General features: G+C 39.4%; 1 protein-coding gene across 5 annotated transcripts in view; it reads left to right on the plus strand.

Moving 5' to 3' along the window:
* Positions 1–17,877, plus strand: part of PDLIM5 (PDZ and LIM domain 5) — a 125,909-nt gene extending 108,032 nt beyond the window's left edge. For all 5 annotated transcript variants that reach the window (XM_062637617.1, XM_062637618.1, XM_062637619.1 and 2 more), the window contains 5 exons: positions 3,043–3,217; positions 8,736–8,916; positions 9,913–10,033; positions 13,923–14,038; positions 14,648–17,877. In XM_062637617.1, coding sequence (XP_062493601.1) covers positions 3,043–3,217; positions 8,736–8,916; positions 9,913–10,033; positions 13,923–14,038; positions 14,648–14,737 — 683 coding nt within the window. In that variant the 3' untranslated portion in view covers positions 14,738–17,877. The remainder of the gene's footprint in view (positions 1–3,042; positions 3,218–8,735; positions 8,917–9,912; positions 10,034–13,922; positions 14,039–14,647) is intronic.
* Positions 17,878–21,042: the final 3,165 nt, after the last annotated feature.

Here is a 21,042-nt window from a genome sequence, read left to right on the forward strand (position 1 = left end):
AAATGGTGACATAAATCTGCAAATGACAGTCAAAAAGCCCTTTACAGTGTAGCCTTTGTCTGGGATCCAGAAATATTCTGACAAATATAGAAGTATCTGAAAGCTTAGGGCTTATTTGTTATTCTCCTTATTCTGTTTGCATTGTGCCTGTGATCCCATGGGAGTCCTGCATCTGCTAAAGCAGATGAACTTAAGTTCGCCAGTTCCAGTGGAAGTAGAGTGGGTCTTTTTGCCTTCACTGCTTCTCAGTGTTAAAAGCCCAGCTTGTTCTTGCTTAGGCCACAACTCTTGCTTAACACAGTACTAATTTGTGTGGTTTATATTATGGTTCGCTTAAAAGAGTATATTTGTTTTAACATAGGAACATTAGTAGACCAGAATTATTCCCCATACAGATGGACCAGCTCCTTCTCTCCTTTTTAGTGCTTTGAATATGCACTGAAGTCAGAAATGACTTATCTCAGAACTCTGTAGAGAAAGTTTATGTAGAAAATTCTGCTCCTGGACAGTTGTAACTTTAAAGTTGGGTAGTGCTGAGAAAAGCATCATTCATAAAAACAGCCTTACTGAAAGCTGTAATGAGACCAAAGAAAAGGGAACAATTGTGGTGTTTGTACTTTGTGTGTGTGTGTGTGTGTGTGCTTACTTTAAGCAAGCAGAAGGTTGGGGTTTTTTTAACTTCACAGTGCAAACGACCTTACTGATGTGTCTGAATGGGCTTTGGGATTCAGCAGATAAACAGAAATTAGCGATATACTAGAAGCTGGACTGCAGTTTGATTTATGGCAAAAGCAGTCTTCAAACAGATTTGGTTTTAGTGTGTATTTTTGTCTTCTCGTGAAATGGGACCTGAAAATTAGAAAGCCATATGTGATCACAGAGGAGGAAAGTGCAATTAATCAAAACCACTTTTGTTCAGATCTTCAAAGCCTTTCAGCCACCTTTTCCATTTTTATCTGTTCCTGTGTTTTCAGTTTAGCAGGAATTTATAATCTAAAATGAACTACAGTAGCAGAGTGACTTGTTCAAGATCAAATGCTAAAACATTCCTAAGTACTTTATCTTCAGGAATGCTGAATGTTTCTAGAACCGAGATATTTTTTTAAAGTTATTGCATATTAATTAATTATATTCTAAATATAATAAATAACCTTATATTAAAAAAAAAACACAGCACCCACAATAAAACAAAATAAAACCAAAACAAACAAAAAAAAACCCCAACACAAACAAAACACCTCCTCCCCTCCCTCAAAAAACCCAAAACAAAACAACACTAAACCTCAACAGCCACCCCCCCCATGAGCTGGTATACTTTTTGCTACTTCAAATACTGAAAAGGATCCAAAAATGTCGCTCTTGAAATGACCTGATTTGAGAAAATTTGACGAACCAAGCAGTTAGACAAAAAAGGTATCTGACTATATAGTTGCTTCATACAGAGAAAGAGTAAGCAAAAGTAGTATATTGAGCCCATATCAGTGGATTAATACCAAGCGTAATTATAGAACAAAAGCATTGGTATTAAAAAAAGATTTCTCTTCCAGCTGTGCTGCCTTAGCCTACAAATGTGCATAAGTAAAGGGGTGTTTTGTTAACTAAAGTTCATTGTATTGTTTTGATTAAATGGTGTAGTGTGCGGCTGTCTTACTTGTGTAAATAGCAAAGGATTGGCATTTCTATAGAATTTTCTGTGTATTTGCTGTCACTTAAATTTATCTGTGAATTAGTGTGCCACTTCCGTTTGAGCAGGGAAGGCAGTGTTTCACCTCCAAGGTGTTTGCAACTTTTCTGTGGGGTGGAGGTTTGTCAGCATTACGTTAAGGGAGATAATGACAAACAGTTTTTCATGTTTTCCCTGAAACATGATATGAAAGGTGAAAGAGGAAGACTACCAAAAAGGTTAACAGCCTCATACAAACTATTTTTTTTTTTGCAAAGCTACTGAATGCTGAATACATCCTGAATGCTCTTGTTTTGAAGAGCTGTATCATTGCAACAGAAGCATCATCCTGTTATCATCCGATATCTCTGTCATTGCCTGAATTTCCACTCGGATCTTAATTTTGCTTTTTGCTTTACAAGGTTTAGTATGACTGCACTAATGTCAGGACACAGAGTAAACATGGTTTCTCTTTCCTGTGGTTCCAAACAAAAGGTTATGGAAATGTGAGGGGATTTTAGCATACTTGAAAAAGCTACTCCACAGAAATAACTGCTCCCATAAAACCGTGTTGCTGTAGCTTTTCTGTTACCAAGGTGCATATATCAATAGAGGAGAAAGAAAAGCAGAGGGATGTTTCTTCATTACCCATGGCAACAGTATCATCTGCGCCTTTCATTTTTGTAAATGCATTTTTCGTACTCCATAAAAGCTTGTGACTATTCTACGACTCTGAAAACCTGAGCACAAATGGAAGTCTGTCGATGTATACATTTCTGAAAAGTCAGGTTTTTATTTGAGTCATAACTTTTATAAAAGGATGTGAACATGGCCTTTGGCGTGCTTCAGAATGGCAATATCTAGTGACCTAGACTGGTGTTTAGATTCACCTTAGAAATATGTTTTCCTTATACAGTACTGCATTTTAAGTTCCTGTACATGTTGTATTGAATGTGTACTTTTGTTTAACCTGTTAGTAATGACGTACGATCTATTGCACTTACTGTAAAATGTTTTGAGTAGGTATGTCATGTTCTCCTGTCTCTGTTCAAACACTGATACTCTTGGCGTCAGCTTTTGTATCTGAAGCAAAATAATACCTTCATGGGTTCTATATTCTTTTGCCTAATTTCTTCAGTATGTTGAAATTTGTCCACTCCTTCTACAAGTTAGCCAAAATTACGCTGTGTTATTTCACAGACATTTCATAAAGTAGGTTAGGACTTACTTGGTGAGGGAGGGGGGGAAATAAGTGCTTTTTTATTTTGTCCCTTTAAGTAGGCAGGTATACAGTGGACAAAGATGTTAGGCAAATGTTGATGGTTGCTTGTATTTCAAGATAGTTTACTTGGTATTGAAAGATGGTCTTCTTTCCCCAGCTCCTGCCAGTGGATGGACATCAAATAGTGTTAAACCACCTGGAACGGCTGCTCCTAGTGAAAAACCTGCACCGGCACCTCAGCTAAACGAGCAAGACACGTTGGTTCAGAGGGCAGAGCATATTCCAGCAGGAAAGCGTACTCCTATGTGTGCGCACTGTAATCAAGTCATTAGGTTTGTATCTGTGTGCTGGGTATACTCTTTGCTGGGTAAAAAAAACTGTCTGGGTGGCCAGGCCCAAAGATTGGTGGTGAATGGAGTTAAATCCTGTTGATGGCTGGTCACAAGTGGTGTTCCCTAGGGCTCAGTAGTGGGGCCAGCTCCGTTCAATATCTTCATCAATGATCTGGATGAGGGGATTGAGGGCACCGTCACCAAGTTTGCAGACTACACCAAATTGGGTGGGAATGCTGATCTACCTGAACTTAGAAAGGCTCTGCAGAGGGGTATGGACAGGCTGGGTTGATGAGCAAAAACCAATTGTATGAGGCTCAACAACGCTCAGTTCTGGGTCCTGCGCCTGGGTCACAACAACCACATGTGACGCTACAGGCTATGTCCCATATTTGTAATGCACAGAACAGAAGAGCCTGCACCGTGTTTCACCATGGTTAAAGAAACTTGTTTGATTAGAAAACGTGAGTTTGAAAAAGTGAGTAGCTGTATAAATTTCATCAGTATTATAGAAAATAAGCCTTTCCACCACGGGTTTTTGCAGCCTTTTGAGCTCTGGCCTGGATTCTGCATCAGAAGATGCAGCTAACTCAAATTACTTGATCTCTAGGGGTCAGCTGAGTCCAGCTTGTTTATTTCCATTAGATTTCTGTTCTGATAGGTCACTACCAGTTCAGCTAAAATTGGGTTAATGTTAGAGGATGCTTTACTAACCGATCTGTGATCTTTTGGAGGATTTTTTCCTACTTCCGTTGTATATGTCAAGGAAATAAAAATACATGACCTGAATCCCCTTGAAGGAACAGAAGAGACTATTCAAATTCCTAACATAGGTGCAAATTCTTTACTTCATTGCAAAATGGAAGATTAATATCAGAAAGGTCCACACTTTGGGGATGAGATTGATCTGCTTCATTGAACAGCTTGGCCTCTGTAACCATTCTGTCTGTCTGCTATTCTGACCTTTTTGTTCCCTGGGCTTTGGATTTGTGTGTAGTAAATAATAAGCAAGCAACCATGCACTGTCCTTTTTGTTACTATCACTTCAGTTTAAAATTAAGACTGAACAGAGTAAATACATTACATGCTGAATCTTTCATGCAGGAAGCTTCACTGCTTTTTGTAGTGCCTTTGTGGTTTAGCAAGGTTTGCTGAAGCTCTGTGCTGCAGGGTCTCAGAGCACAGTCAGCAGATTGTTCTTGAGCAGCCAGCATTGCCTCTCAGCCCTTAAATCACTTGCTGCTACTCTCTGCTTTTCCACCTTGATCACCATTAAAAATGGGATTAGCTGCCAGTAGGGTAGTGTACTGGTCCGGGGAGCAGCTTTTGCTCCTTTGTGTATGCTTGAGGAGAACTACTTCATAGAATCATAGAATACCAGACTGGAAGGGATGTCAAGGATTATCTGGTCCAACCTTTCTTGACAAAGCCTGGCCCAGACTAGATGTCCCAGCAACCTGTCCAGCCAAATCTTAAACTTGTCCAATGTCAGGGAGTCCACCACTTCCATGGGGAGATTATTCCAGTGGCTGATCTTATTGTGAAAAATTTTCCCCTGGTGTCCAACAAAAATCTCCCTGGGAGTAATTTGTACCCATTGCCCCTCATCGTTTCCATGTGACTCTTTGTAAAAATGGGTTCTCCATCTTCTTTTAGCCACCCTTTAAATACTGAAAGTATTAAGTACTTGACAGTACTTAAGCCACTGTCACCTATTGTAAGTGATACCTCTTCATGAATAGTAACTGATACTCATGTCTAACTTCTTTGTAATCTGCTGGTGATGTTTAAATCCTTATATTTTTTTCATATGTTAAATGCCACTTCAATTATTAAAAGCAAGCATTATTGCATTTGAGGATGAGTTGATGTGCATTAATGTTAAACATGCCTTGTATTCACAGCATACAGTGGATTTGGAATATTGCAATGGCATTTTGAATTCAAGTTTTAGCATAATTACAGTTCATGCCCTCAGGTAATACTACCACTATGAAAAGGTAGGAGGAGGATCGAGCGACATTGCATTGTTCATCTGTTTTGAAGCCAAAACGCATTGTGGAGTTGGTTACTTTACACTCAGGCACAGAATAACCACGGTTGCTCAAGCCAAAACCATTTATTAGAGACATCTTATAACTTTTTAATATATCTTTAATTATTCATGCAGTGATGGTCTGAATATTCCATTTTTTCCCAAAGCTTCTGTAAGTAAGCTTTTCTTTCCACGTGTAAATGAATCAAAGCTAGAGGCAAACTAAATTTCCCATGATCTACTTGCTGTGATGGTCTGATAAACTTCTGACATTTCCTGATGAAGACTTCTGGTTCCCGGGCAGTCTTACTAAGTGCTGCAGTGCAAAGTTGGCTCTTCCTTTGAAGTCAAAATATGTTTTCCCTGAATCTCCACTGAGAACGTACTTGTTGGCATGTCTGCTTGTGAATGATGAGTTGGCCATGTCATCTTTTCATACAGCTTAATTGTTTTTAAAGGGAAAAGGGAAAAAGTACGAATGGTGGTTCACTTCAGCATCTCCTATACAAAAATTATTATTCTGGCATTTTCAAGTGAGGAGAAAAAGAAACTTCCCAGAATGTAGACTGCTGTATGGTTAACTGTCAAGCGATCGGTCTACTTAGCAGATGTGAGGATCCTTTTGATCTCTCTACCACTAAATTTCAGTTCTGGCTTGCGATCATAATAAAAGCCACATGGGAAGTTAGATTATTGACCTACTAACACATCATGCCCATACTGATGAAGTTGTATTTAGCTACAAGTGTAAAGATAGAGAAATTGTGATTATATTCCCTGTATGTTACTTCTTCCTGCTGGCCCCTATATCATTTCTCCATGCAGAACCCAGATGTTTTAGGTGGCTAATCCCAAACCCAACAAACAAAAAAACCTTACTGTTTGCTTCCTTCTGTGAGTTTGGTTCATGTGGTCTAGATGGTAATGCCAGCAATTTGTTCAGAAATGCTTAGCATGTCAAAGTAGCCTGGGATAGAAGCACATTCATAGCCAACTTTTGCCTCTTTGATCATTGCATATCTTTGGATGGAAGCAACATGGGTTTTTAGCACCACCTTTAAAAAATACGTTCTAGTTGACAGAGGCATGGGGCAATTTTTATTGTTTTAAATGGGGAGGGAAGGATGCAGCCATCTTCCTAACATTTCAAAGCCTAGCTACTTGCTGTTAGTTGCCTAAGAGTGGGCATGTATCCCTCTTACTCAAATGAGACCTTTAAACACCTTTTCAAATGAATACAGCAAATTAATACCTTTCATTACTGAAAGCTATCGTTTTGATCACAAAAATATGCAAAGACCAGGAACACCTCCAAGTTCTGAATATCACATTTTGGTGTATTTCATCTGGCAGGTGTTTATTTTTTTCTTTCTTCCATGTGCTTTGGGGCAGCTTTTAAGTCACTGGTGTCATTAAGCTGCAGCGATGGCTTGACATATTTAAAATACTGCCTGATTAAAAGCAAAATTGTATTTAGAAAGCCTTCTTCTAGACGTGTGTGTAGGGAGCCCCAGCGCACTAATGGAACACCTTGGAGACATTGTGCAGGGCATGGCCACAGCTGTCTGGGGACTTTGGGAAAGAAACTCTGTAGATGCACTCTCAGGCTGTTCCCCGTCCGTCTGCGTTCCTGCGCGCTGTCCTGAATGGCTAACCTCAACATGTCAGAGCTGTAAACTCTGGAGGGCTAAATGCAGCAGATGTTGTAAAAATTCCTTCCTCTCCTGTTGCTAGTGTGCTTTCTTTCCATTGCAGAGGTAACTGAGCCTATTGTTTCAGTGCAGATGGCCAGAAACTCAATCCTACCTGGAACCGGGAGAGCCTCTTCGGTGTCAGCCCTGTGTTAATGAATCTGTTAAATTAGCCTGTGCTGACACGGCGCACTGAGAGCACTTTGTTGTACATAAGGGCTTGTATTGTTTGATCAGTACATAACTGAAAGGGCATTGATGTAAAAAGGTGCTTGTAGAGCAGTGAGAGGGTATCGGGTTAGGTCAGTGTTTGCACTGCTTAAGCATCCGCTGGGAGTGGGGGCCAGCGAGCTGCACTCGACCCTAGCTCCCTCCTTAAAGGGCTATGAGCTGCTCTCTGGGAGACTTTTTCACTGCTTTCTCTCCCATATCAGAGGTGAATAGAAGAAACTATTTCAGATTAAATATGGTCATCATCTCAGATGGTGTGTGAGTTGTCCGAAAACTGTTTGAGTCCCTTATCTTTGACTTCTCATCCTGTTGAAAATCCATAGCAGCTCCAGAGAAAATGTGGAAGAGAAACAAAAATAATTGCCCCGTACTCTTGATGGAGTTGCCCTCTGTCCTCTGCCCACTCGAGTCAATATAACCCTGGAAGCAGATTTTGAGGGTTTTTTTTTCTTCTCTATTATTGCTTTGTTCACATGAAAATCTTATCTTACACAAAAAATGTTCTTGTAGCTTACTCAATTTCCAAAGAAATGCTTAGCAACAGCTTGGTCGTATTAGTACCTTACACTTTTCCTGCAGTGAAGTATTAGATTGAAAAAGAAAAAAAAAGATGTGTTACTGAAAAGATATCATCTTTATTGGTCTTCAAAAATGGGAAATCTGGTGGGTGAGATGAACTTGAATCCCAAAGTTCACCTGAAACCTAAAATTTGAAAGGTTGAGTATTGGTGGGACCTTAGGCACCTCATTAAATATGTTCATTAAAGAAATTAGCATGCAGAATATGTTTTCAGATGAACACAGAGTGATATATGCCTGGGATTTATGAGTTACAAACTGAGAATTTTTTGTTGACTAAGAAAAAGACAGTTCATCTTGTCTGTTAACCTTGTTGCATTAGCCACACAAACGCTATTAAAAGCATCATTATTTTGTGTTTGCAAATAATAGCGGAGACTCTGTATTTGGAAAATATGATCCTTTTTAACTATCTTCTGACAGAAAAGAAAAAAAATAAACACCAATAACTGGGATGGGTTATCCTGTAACAAATTTGTTGGATAAGGACGGTGATTGAATTTTTGCCTCATGAGAAACTGATGTTATCAGCTCTTAATGGAGGCAAGTCTACATACATTTGTGTGCTTGATACAAATGCAAGCTGAAAGAGAGTGGATCATAGCACTGTGTCATATATCTCTTTGCAATAGATGGAAATAATTGGGAACACAAGAAACATCCTTCTTGTTCTCCTTTTCCCTAACAGCCACTTCAGCATGGTATTTAATGTGGTTTTAAAATAAGATTTCTGAAATGCAATGAAGTGAAGAGAATTCATATTTATTGCGGTCAGGTGTTTCTGGGAGATGGGTCAATGGGAATAAATACAGTCAACACTTGATGCTTATTCGGAACCTGTAGAGGGAAAGCGGGATGAACTGGTTTATGTTTGCAAACTGTGTAGTAATGGCACAAAAGTGTCGTAGGTTAAGCCTATTAACAGCTTTTGCAGGAGCCAGCCCAGGGGCATTAGCTGACAAAATCTCTTCTTTCTAATCAGAGGACCCTTCTTGGTGGCTTTGGGGAAGTCATGGCATCCAGAGGAGTTTAATTGTGCTCATTGCAAAACATCCATGGCTTACATTGGTTTTGTGGAAGAGAAGGGGATGCTTTATTGTGAGGTCTGCTATGAGAAGTTCTTCGCCCCTGAGTGTTCAAAGTGCCAAAGGAAGATTCTTGGGGTAAGTGACCAGCAAGTGACCCACTTCTCAGTGGGAACAATAACCACAATGTTCATTGCTTCTCTGTAGTGAAATTCCCCTTTATCTGACACAGTCTGCATTTTTCCAGACATACTCTGACATACCTTTTCAGCTCCCATCACACACAGAATATGTTTTTGGCTCTTCCAGTGTTGTGCCTTTTTGGTCTCTTTGAGAAGCTGCAGTCTTCTTGGCTCTTCAGGTTCAGCTCCTGTTTTCGTGAAGCTGTTCTGCAGCTGTTGTGATTTACTGGATTTTCTTGAGAAAAATTTAATTGGCAGCTCTTTATAGAATTGGGGAGGGGCAGGGTGCGCGTGTAATAAATAATGCTCTTTAGCTGAACTGAACACTGTAGAACTTGCTGGTTGGCTAGATGTGAAGTACTGAACTATTCCCAGGGGTAATGTAGATAGAAAGACATGTTATCAACACCAATATTGCTAATTTGAGCCCGCCAGCTGATTGTTCACTGCTCTACTGCAGACAGCAATGTCTCTGGACTCTTGTCCAGGGCCCTCCAGGGCTCTGACAGCACAGTTCTCAAGTCATACTTGGCACTATTGCACCTTCCAGTACAACAGAGAGTGATCGTAATTTTCTACATGATGTTTTCTGTTAACTATTCACAGACTTGAGGAGACATCAGAGACGCTGCTTTTCTTATTTCAGGGGACTGTTGTGGGTGAGATCCTAACTAAAATGGAAAGGGTGAACAAATGAGCTGTTAAATCTGTCCAACTGTACATTGAATCTTCCAAAAAATGAAAGGTTGCTTATGACAAACAAGGGGATGTACTGTAAATAAAGCACTTTGTTAAGTTTAACATCAGCAGAAATTGCATGCACAACCCATTTTCAAAGTAGCAGTAGGAAACAAAATATTCTTGAGACGAATCAAGTGTGGAGGCATGGTCACCACAGTCTAGTCATCACTTCAAAATAATGTGTTAATAACACGTTTTCTAATCCCCACAGGAAGTAATAAATGCTTTGAAACAAACTTGGCACGTTTCCTGCTTTGTGTGTGTGGCCTGTCATAACCCCATCCGCAATAATGTCTTCCACTTAGAAGATGGCGATCCCTACTGTGAGACGGGTAAGAAGCAGCACAACCCAAGTTTACTGCATCTGTGTGGGGAAGGAGAGCTCAATAAGGTTGGAAAAGAATAACAATTCCTTTTTCTTAAGTGTCACTTCAGAAGCAGCTCTCCAGAAAATTTGTGTAACTCTGATATGTCAATTCAAAGCAGCATCAAATACTGTAGAAACTTCCAAGATCGCAGGAGAAGTTGGTGAGAATTTTTTCACTGGCTTCAGCAGGAACAGACTTCTTGTCACTGGTTTTACTGGTTGTTCCTGTTAAGCCCTCAGCGGTCAGTACCAGTGATACAGAAGTGTTAATTTTGGGGTGACTTTCTGGTTGACTTTAAAATAATCTGGAATTTATGTAAATCTCCTTATTTACTAAACCAGCAAATGCCAGGGGAGTAATGTGTTTTATTCTGAATAGCTTTATTCACAGCTGGGAGGGACTTCCAAGAGCAAGCAGTCTGCCCAGGAAGTTTTTTGCAGGATCAGGGATAACATCTGTTGAACATAAACTTGGCGCGAAAAAAACAGGCTGTCGAGGGAAAAATACAGTGATATGATTATAGCACTTGAAAGCCTGATGAGCAATATTACATGAAAGATGCGGCTTAGAAGTTCAGAGGGACTCTGGTTTGGTTTTTAGCACTTCCAGCTTATCATATCTTTTTATTAGTATGAAGTTTTTTATTTTTGTTGGTTTCCTCCTTTGCTTAAAACTTTCCATGTATCCTTCTGGGGTTGGAAGGAAAAAGATAGTATTTGTAAAACAATTCCCACAAAATTGAAAAGAAAGAAAATTGTATCAAAATTGTCTATTTTCACATTGCATGATATTTACGTCTGTGTTAGAACCATCAGTCAAACCTTTTCTGTTTTTCCTGTAGTTTAACTAGAGGTGGAAGTGGATTGACCAGGAAAAGATTTAGCATAACATCCTGGCAACTGGTTTAGAGCTAAGATTTCCTTCTGGATTGATCCCACAGTTGCTCACAGTGGGTGCCATGGAGAGTTCTAGGTATAGAAAGGATGAGGAAAGCAGGCAAAATTCATCTAAAATGTATCTGTCAGAGTGGCTGTAATAAGGTGTTGGCAGATACGGAAGGACGCAGTGGGTTATTGCCAATTCAGTGACATGAGTAGGGTAATGTATTGCTCCTATTCAATTCATGGAGCAGCAGAGGAAACAGATACATGAGCAGCATCCTCCAGTGTGACAGCACGGTGAAATTTCATCCTGGAGCAATCCGAAGCCCTTAATCTTACAACCATTTGATGATTCAAAAATAGTACTGAAGGAATCAATAACTCCCCTTGGGGTGGAAAGCTCGTGACCAAGTTTGTTCTGCTAATACTGAATTCTTGTTCCTGCCACCAAATGACCTGTATGTTGTGTGGTGCATTGATTTGTGCTACTGTTACCACTTCCTTGCTCAAATGCACACTTTTATATACTGTGAGCACTTTTCTATACTGTGAGGAAACCAGGATAAAAATATCAAGAATACTATGCTTCTCACAAAGTTTATTTCTGAGATAGAAAGTTTCTATCACAACTTAATGTAGGTACATTCTGTGAGGTATTATTGGCAGTGACACATTGTAATGGCCATGGCTTTCTAACTAGATGTTAATTTGAGAGATATTTGTTCTTCAAAGACTTCCAGTCTAGCTGGAGCTAAGAGTCTATGACTAATTTTAAAGGAATAAGGAGTAAATGCCATTGCCAACTTTCCTTCCTAGTCAAAGGAATGTTCTAATTTTAAATCTATGTTTGAAATTATAACAGCATTAGCTATTAGTATTAAGGGGGGGGGTTAATCTGCAAAATGTTCTGCGTTTGGATGTCAATGCTAAATTAAAGTGCAAATATCTACAACTTTGAACTTTAAGTGCAGAGTTAGTAATCTAGTTTTGAAAATGCTGTGTGCGGGAAGCATTGGTATGTGACTGTATGAGAAGTCTGCTTTGGAAGGCTTCTATGGTATCACAATTCAAGCATGCAAAGGAAAGCTGATGCCCTTCAGTCTGCCTTATCTATTGCCCTTTCTTCAGAAGAAAAGCCAATAACCTTATCAACACAAGCCACAGCCAACTTACAAAGGGCTTTAACTACTGGCACCAGGAAAATATCACTGAAAGATTCTGTATGAACACAGATGCAAAGAGCTGAAACAGTGTGGTCATGAGACTGTCCTTCAGGGTGTTTGCACCCTGATGTGTCCTACCATTTCACATTTATGTTGTCTGTCTCCTGCTTAAACACTTGCAAGTTCATTCCAGTAGCACAAATTAAGGAAGGTAATCAAGGAAGCTGTTTCTTGCCACTGGCTGCCATTGAGGGCTTTGCTTTTCCAGAACACTTGTGTTCCCCATTCTTCTGAGATGCCTCCTATGGTTATGCTTTTTGAGATCATCATACAAAACACTGTCTTACTGAACAAAAAGAGGACTTTTTTTCTTGGGCTTGACACATGATAAAGCCTCTGTTGGCTCTGCTGCAGTAGGCACTAGAGCTTCAGCACATCTGTATAATCTGGTAGAGAAACAAAATCTCCTTGTACCCTGTGTGCCGCTCCTAATAAGTCTCCTTGAAAACAATCCCTGGTATCTAATTTCCCTGTCAAAGGCAGCCTGTTACTATTAAGGATGGAGTCCAAAGCTTCATTATGGTTGCCACTCTGTTCTTAAGTTCATTTTATGAAGATGTAATGTTGCATGACATTATGTATTTGCCATGGTAGCGTGCCAGTTCCAAATTCTTTCATTTTATAGCACTCATGCTGTTGTCTTCTGTGCAGGAGCATAGCATTTCCTTCTTAGAATGGGATGTTTGAGAGTTGAAATAAGTAGAAAAGACCAGAAAACCTGGTCTTTTTTTAGGTCTGCACTGGCAGACAGCAAAGGGCTGTGGTGACTTGGAGCCCCTGAGATGGCTCTATGCACAGAAAAGTGAGTGCCACACACTGAGGTCATGGGGATGGGTATGGATGTCAGTGCCTCCCACCCAACTTTATACATGCATTTTGTCTTGCTAGTCTGCCCTGCTCTCTCTTTTTCAAGCTCTGCAATCAGTGAGGAATATCAACAATTCGATGCCCTTTGTTTTGGTCCCTGTTCCCTGAGACTGCTGGAGGACTTTTTCTCTGCTGGCTCCAGGGCAGCCTCCAGCACCACCAAGTCAATCTTGTGACTGAAAATGCGTGGTGCAAATACACTTCAGTGATGGCAGTCACTAAGAACCACCCTAACGCCTTTACTGATACTTTTTGTTAGAGGCCTCTGGTTTGGTTTGGGTTTGGTTTTTTTTTGGGGGGGTATTTGGTTGGTTGATTGGTTGGGGTTTTTCAAAGCTGTAATAAACTTCATCGACTAGAAAACTGTTCTGACTTGATCTGCATTACTAGACTGTTTAGGACAGAAGCCTAATGATTACATGATTGTGTGTGGTGCATTCTGGGGCAAATATTGTGCCAGAATGTAGGCAGGCTCTCTTTACTTGCTGAGGTCTGTCCTGTGAACAGCCAGGGCATGCTTTCAAGACAGAGCTGGAGAGAATGTAAGGAGCACACAGAGCCCACACAAGTGCGCTTGCATTTGTGTGGCACACAAATTTCCCACCTTGAGTATGCTATTGATCTCAAGGAAATGAAACACCAGGAAGATGGAAGCATTGCTCACTTGAAAGGGTAAGGAGGGGGCTGAGAACTGAATTAGCAAGGAAAGGAGGGCATCCTGGTCTCTCGATCTAGGAATTCTTTACTCAGGGTACCCAGAATTACAAAACTCAACTAGTGTAAACCCACTGCCATTGAAAGAAAAGCACAACGGTTTCAAAGGGTCAGTCTTGTTTTTCTGCAGATGCTTCAGCTTTAAAATGTGATTGTATTTGTTCACAGATTATTATGCCCTCTTCGGTACTATGTGCCATGGCTGTGAATTCCCCATTGAAGCTGGAGACAGGTTTCTTGAAGCTCTGGGCCACACTTGGCATGACACTTGCTTTGTATGCTCAGTAAGTAAAACTAATGTACATTTCAAACAAACCCCTGGCAGCAGTGCTTGTGCTAACCTGACCAGTGTGGGAGTTAACAGCTATAGGCTCTTTCAATCCTCTGAGTCCAAACAAAAAGCACTTTCCCAGTTATTTGGAAGGTGTGTTGCTATTGTGAGCCTCTGGCACCAGTCCAGAGGATTTGGCCTGTGTTGCAGCCATGTGTCCTGGCATTTAACCCTTTATTTAACCCTTCCTCATGGCAAGCTCTGAAGGCCATACAGGAACAGGCTGTTTTGATATAAAGACACTATAGCCGAAGTATCACCTGCTAATATTGTATGACCAAAAAAACCACCTAAAACCCCCAGACCTAACGATTGGGTTTCTTTTTAAATGCTGAACCTAACTCTGCTCCCAGTTAAGAGCTTGCTGACTTAAAGAAAGAAGGGTTATGCTGACATCGACCATTAGCATTTCGTCAAAAAGAGTGTCCCTAAGAAAAAGTTAATAATTCTTATTCTTTGAACATATTTGTGTACAGGCCATGGTTTAGCATTCTGAAAAATGTATGGTGTAATTCCTTCCTCTGAATTGGGTGATCTTTTCTCTTTTTTTATCCCATTTCAGGTATGTAATGACAGTTTGGAGGGTCAGACTTTCTTCTCCAAGAAGGACAAGCCACTGTGCAAGAAACACGCTCACTCTATCAACATCTGATGCATGTAGCTCATCTTGTGTAACAAATGTACTGAGCAGAAAGAAAGGTTAAAATGTCCATGTTCAGTAATGGGTCAAAATTATTTATATATGATTTTCTAGAATGGAAAAAAAATGTAAAAACTTGTGGAGGGTGTTGTACACAAATTTAAAATGTTTATCAATTATATGGGTTTCCTTCATAAAAAGATAGGAATCAGGGAATTGCATCCAAGCCAAACGATTGGAGTGCCTTTACCTCTACATTTGGCACATTAGTGTATTGGTTTCATGATGTTATGACCACATTTTGTATCTGCTTCGGTATAAGAAGTGAAGCATCTGTAAAAATAAATACTGGTATTAGAAGTCTTGGGTTTTCTGCTATTCAACAGATAAAAGGAGATTGGCTTCAGCAGTTCAGATCACTTTACTACAATGTTATTTGCAGTGTGTCTAGAAGTGTTGCAGCTAAACTCCATTAAGAGGAATTCAAAGCAACGTTAATATTGCACGGAATATGTAGTTCAACTGATATTTTTAGCTGATACTCATATACATGATGAAGTCTCCTGCACATGTACCTGTGCCTTTGCAGTTAAATTTCTCATGAATCTGCAAAGGACAGAGATTTTTACAAAGCAGTTACATGGAGTGGTGTCCATGCTGGTGAACAAGAATAGTTTAGAAGATGCTACTTAGAATAAATCATAAATGGGATACTCTTGCATCTTCCTTAACTACTAGAACACTAGCCAAAATTCTGGTATTCTGGTGTACTACCAGAATACTAGCCAAAAAAAAACCCTGCTAGTGAAGGTATGTTTGACAGGATTCAAATGTCAGAGCAAATCTTAAAAATAAGGAAGCAGGGAGTTACACTCTTATGTTCGCAGTTCAGATTTTAGATAGTTTTAAGTGCCTTGGAAAGGGGAAATTGCACTGAATCTGCAGGCAACAGGTTTATATCCAGAATGTGAGACTCTGGTGTTGAATGAGGGAAACTGCTGAAGTGCAACTGAGGACATTGTTTTTCTCTCAGTACATTCTTTACCATGTAGCTCATGAATATGTGTATTGGTGGTGTGCCAGGTAGTATGCCGAAAACTTGCTTTCTTGCTCAGCTGTTACGATTTTTTTTTCATTAGTTTAGGTTCTATTTGTCTTTCTTCCTTCATGTGTAGGGAATATATTGTTGACTAATATAATACTGAGTTAGGCAGCTCAGTATCTCTCAGTTCTTGCAAGGGAGCAGAGAGACAGTGCTGTCATCATGCATTTACTGCAAGCCAGGAGATGTAGCCGTTTCTGTGGCTTGGTACGGATTTTGCCTCCATACAGAGAGTCAGTGCAAGACCTGTGCACCAGCTAAGTCCCTCTTAGGGACAGGGATGGTGTTGGTAGGGAATAGATAGGGAAGAGGTGGTGACCCTTGGCGTGGGGTGAATGTCACACCAGCAAAGTTGCACAACAGGGAAGGGGGCCCTCTCGGGGCCAGATCTGATTCCCGAAGGAAACTGAATTTACTTGCTATTTAATTCAACTGGGATATCACAGCTGAATCATTAGTCTTTAGTGTTCTTTCCAGTAGACATTAAAAGTAACCATTTGCAGATTTTGTTGTTTTGGGTTTGGCTTTTTTTGTTGTTGTTTTTTACCAATACAGAAAACAGGTTTATGCATAAAACCATGCGGAAAATCACAAGGAATTGCCATGGTTGAGTAAAGCAATTGTAACAAGGAACATCAACAAAGGGGGGGGGGGGGGGGGGGGCACTAAACTTCCTGTACTAAAATATGAAAAGGTATTTTGCTTTCTCATTAATTCAGTGAGACAGGTTCACATTGTGGGGCTGTTTCAGTTTATTTTCTGAAGTTGTTTTTTCTTCAATGCTACCACGTGTCTCTTTAACTTCTGGTGGTACGGAAGAAATGGCATACGGCTGTTTAAAATGTTTACACTCTTGCAGATGTGTTCTTTCGTGAGTTTGGCTGAAAATCAGAGGGGTAGAAACAGACTGGACAAGATACAGTAATATATGAGCCAGGTTGCTTTTGAAATTAGGTGAAATGGGGAGAAATGAGACTTAGAGGGTAGGTTTCAGCGGAACTATATTGCACATGCATGAGGAAAGAGAATGAGAATGCACAGGATAAGGCGTTCAATTATTTCTGCAATAAAAACCTTTCTATTTTAAAGTAGGGTAAAAACTTCTCATTTTGTCATTGTCCTTAAGATCAAATTGAATTTTGTTTAGTTTCGTAATTTTAATTGGAATTATACTTCTTAATCTATAAACTCTAGGGATTGAAATTTTGCAGTCATGAATGAATTTGAGGACAAAAGCCTGGAAGGCTCCAATAGTACTGCTTCATTTAGCTGCTTCGCCTTTTAATTTCTGCTTTTATCTATTCGTTTAAAATCTAAAAGGAAGCATAGAGTCGCTGATACATAATAATATTTAATGGCTCTACCAAATTATATAAATCAACTAAAAGGGACATAATTTTTATTGTTATTTTAATAAGTGAGATTTTAGTAGAGCACTTTATAATAATGCCATATATCTCACTGAATATTTATTATCTGTTTTTTGTTTAGGACTATTTCATAGTAGCATCTTTGGGTTTTGTTTTATTTGTAAGCCTGCATATTTAACTCTAGAATTTGCTGGTGTGTGAGTGTGTGTATGTGTTCATATATACCTCTCTATACATGCACGCATATGCATATACATTGGGAGATATTCATATATATGCACATACACATGTCTTTAACTGCAGAATTGACATAGCAAAAAATCAGCACCCTTCTATCACCATTTGAGGATTTAGTGAGATTCCCAACTACTTTTCATACAACACATACATAGCATTCATGTTTTGAGGGACTGTTCGAAAGTCAGGAGAGATAACCTAACTACTGTAGTTTTTTGCATGCATTTTCAGTCAGTAATTATTTTTCTTCCAAAAAATTATTTTTTTTCTGCCTGTAAGAATACTGGGTTTAACTCCATTTGAAGGTAGAAAGTCTGTATAAATTAATAATTGAATCATCACAACATTTTTGGTATATTGTAGCTAAATAATTCAGAATTATATGTAAATATAAATGCTTAATATAACAATGCAATAAACTTGAAAGCAACAGTGAGCCGAAATGTTTTTCAATGTGTGTTGATCTCTTCAATTGAATACCTGTTTCTTCATGGAGTGACTTGCATCATCTAGCCATACAAGTGGCTTCGCAAACAAGAGTAAGAAGGGGAGCTATGTGAATTCACAGATTACTGGTTTTAATTTAATTTTTTTTTTCTCATTATTTTATGCTAAACCACCAGTTGTAAAGTCCTGGTGATTTCCTTTCTTGTGTTTAATAACCTTGAGCATCAATTTTGGCTGTTCACATCTGCAAATTTAATTATAATTAAAAACCAAACAAACCCAACACAAACCTCCAAACTCCCTGTTCTCAGTTGTTTTGTGGTTACTGGATGTTTTCTTTTCCTGAATCATAGGTAGTAAAGGAAAGTTATGATTGTACACATGAATAGGTATTATTTGTGTTGCTTGTTCTTCAGATTTTTTGGGGTATAATGGAAGTTTGCTTTACAGTAAAGGACCTGGAGGTCCTGATGGACACCAAGTTGACCATGAGCCAGTGATGTCCTCTTTGTGGCAAGAAAGACCACCAGCCTCCTGGCGTCCATTAGGTGGAGAGTTATCAACAGTGTGAGGGAGGTGATCATCCTCCTTTGCTCATCCTTGATGAGACACATTTGAAATGCTGGGTCCAGTGCTGGTCTCACCAGTACAAGAGAGATGTGGATATATGGGAGTGACGAACGAGGGCTTGGAACATTTGTCACACATGGAGGAGCTGAGGGCTGATACTGTTCAGGCTGGAGAAGAGAAGGCTCAGGGGACCTCTCATACATGTGCACAAATACTTGGAGGGGAGAGTAAAGAAGATGGAGCCAGACATGGCAAAGTGGTACTTAGTGACAGGACAACTGTGAGGATGGTCAAACATTGGCACAGGTTGCTCAGTTTCTGTCCCTGGAGATACTTGGAACCCCAGTGGACATGGCCTTTGGACTAGCCAAGGTCCCTTCATCTCCGAACACCTGATACAACCTCAGTGAGTCTCTAATTCTCTTCCATGCCATCTTCCATTCTTAAGATAGAGTGGAAGATGGAAATATGATAGTGAGCACTGTAGAACATGGAACAATGTAGAACTCAATATTAGCCAATTACTATTTATTTACTGTTGTTGCTTCATTATACTGACTGGCTTGGAATACTCTGCAGTGCTTGTTCGGAAATGGTTAATATTTTCCTAAGTTGAGACTGTTCAAGGAAATACTGCCTACTCTGGCAAGCAATATCCAATACTGTAGCTAGCCTTGGCACACAGCAGTCTCTGCTTTCACCACGGGATACTTAACTGTCTGCTATAACTTGGCCAATTACTTCATGATAATACCAGCCTGGTAAGGCTCTCCTTAGCTGAGTATCTCTTAACTATGCAAATGCACCGTTGTTTTCTACCTTTATTTACACAAGTAAAGGAAAACATTGCACACAGCTCTATAAAATTTAGAGGCAACTTTACAGAAAGCTTGCCTCCCCTTCAGTGTTTAGGCTATGAACGAGACAAATGCACGTCTATTTGCAAACAGTATATTAAGCTCCAGAAGCCAAACTTTTAAAGGCATCAAGTCTGTCTTTGACGTTTTAATGGCAAAGGTTTGGTTTCTATCAATCACAACGTCATGTAACATTAAAAAAAAAAAGAGTTCTGTCATTCATTCATTAAGATGCTGTAATCCAGTGTAAGATTTATAGGCTTAAAGCTCAATGGTGTGTTTTCACAATAAATCCACTTTCACTGCTCAGCACAGAACAAATCTCTCTGTCACTCAAAATGTTTGCTGGTCAGAATGCCCTGTATGAGATCTTCAAAGGGTTTCTCACAAAACTGCATATAAATCCTTTTACCAGTAAAGGCTTAATTTAGGTTCAAGTTTTATTTTCTTGGGACATTGGTTAATATCTTGTGCTCAGACAAGATCTTGGTTATATCAGAAACACATAGGGCCTAATTTATTATTAGCAGGCTGGTGTTAATTAGGGGGAATTACCAGAAATAGTTTGCTTGATGGAAATTTATTATGGGATCACACTTTACTGATGGCAAAATAGGAGTCACTGAAAGAGTGCAGCTCCTTCTCATAACCAACTAATTAATAAGGTGCCAAAATTCCTCTGAGAAGGGTTTGGTCCTAACTATGGGAACCTCACAGAGAAAGTGGTTCCTATGCAGTATTTAAAATTTAAAAGGGGAAAAGAGAGAGGAGGAAAAGCTGCCCAGCAGAAGTCTCAAAAGTGGTGTGGCTTTCTCTTGAATTTACAAAAGAAAATATTTAGCTGTGTTTCCAAGCTCATTAAAGAATTGCTTTTCCCAGACAGAAAAACAACAGCTAGTTTATAATCTCATTTGGTGTGCTTGAACTTGGTTTTCAGTTTTACTTGTGCATACTGCACACTACAGCCTGTAACTTTATGAATTGGGCTTATAATGAGCTTTTATATTGCTCTTTATTGCTTGCCTGAAGGTCTTTTTCATTGTTGTTTACCATGAAAGTTGAGGTTGGCATAGATAGGAAACTTGCATCAATGACCAAAAAATAGGGCAAAGTGTTCACATCTCTGATGAGCCCAAATCTAGCAGGCTCATGAAAGTTTGTCTTGGGTCAGAATGGCATGCTGTAATAAGATGGAGTGCAAGCAAAAGTGTGACTAAAGAAATTTAAAATAACCATTCTAAAATTTACATATGGCTGATTTGGAAAAAATATTTTCCATAAAATCTATTTTTTTCCCCAAATATTTAGTAATAAAGCACTTTTGTATTTGCACTAGAAATACCTTAAACTTTTAAAAAATATCTGTTGTTTTGAGTATGTTTTGAAAGCTTTCTTCTTATACTGAAATGAAGGATTGTGTCATTGTGCTCTAAGTAATATTCACACTTTCCATGGAATCGCAGTTATTTCCTTTCCAGCACGCATGCCTTTGCTTTGCTTTTTCTTACTGCTGGGCAGTGCCATTGTTTGTTTTAAAGCGTGTCAATACGAGATAATCCTGTCAGGTGTGTCCCTTATTTCTCTTTGTGATGCATCAATGAAATGTCAAATGTTCCTTTGGTAAATATAAACTTGCACTGAGTTTTGGCATGTTTTACAAAGTGTCAAGTTTTCCCACCCAGAAGTTTCCACTGGAAAAATAACTCAAGATACTAGACCAAAGCGGTAATTATA

This window comes from Pezoporus occidentalis, unplaced genomic scaffold (genome assembly GCF_034315485.1).
Source record: "Pezoporus occidentalis ecotype Australia unplaced genomic scaffold, CSIRO_AGI_Poc_V1 ctg53, whole genome shotgun sequence".
Lineage (NCBI taxonomy): Eukaryota > Metazoa > Chordata > Aves > Psittaciformes > Psittacidae > Pezoporus > Pezoporus occidentalis.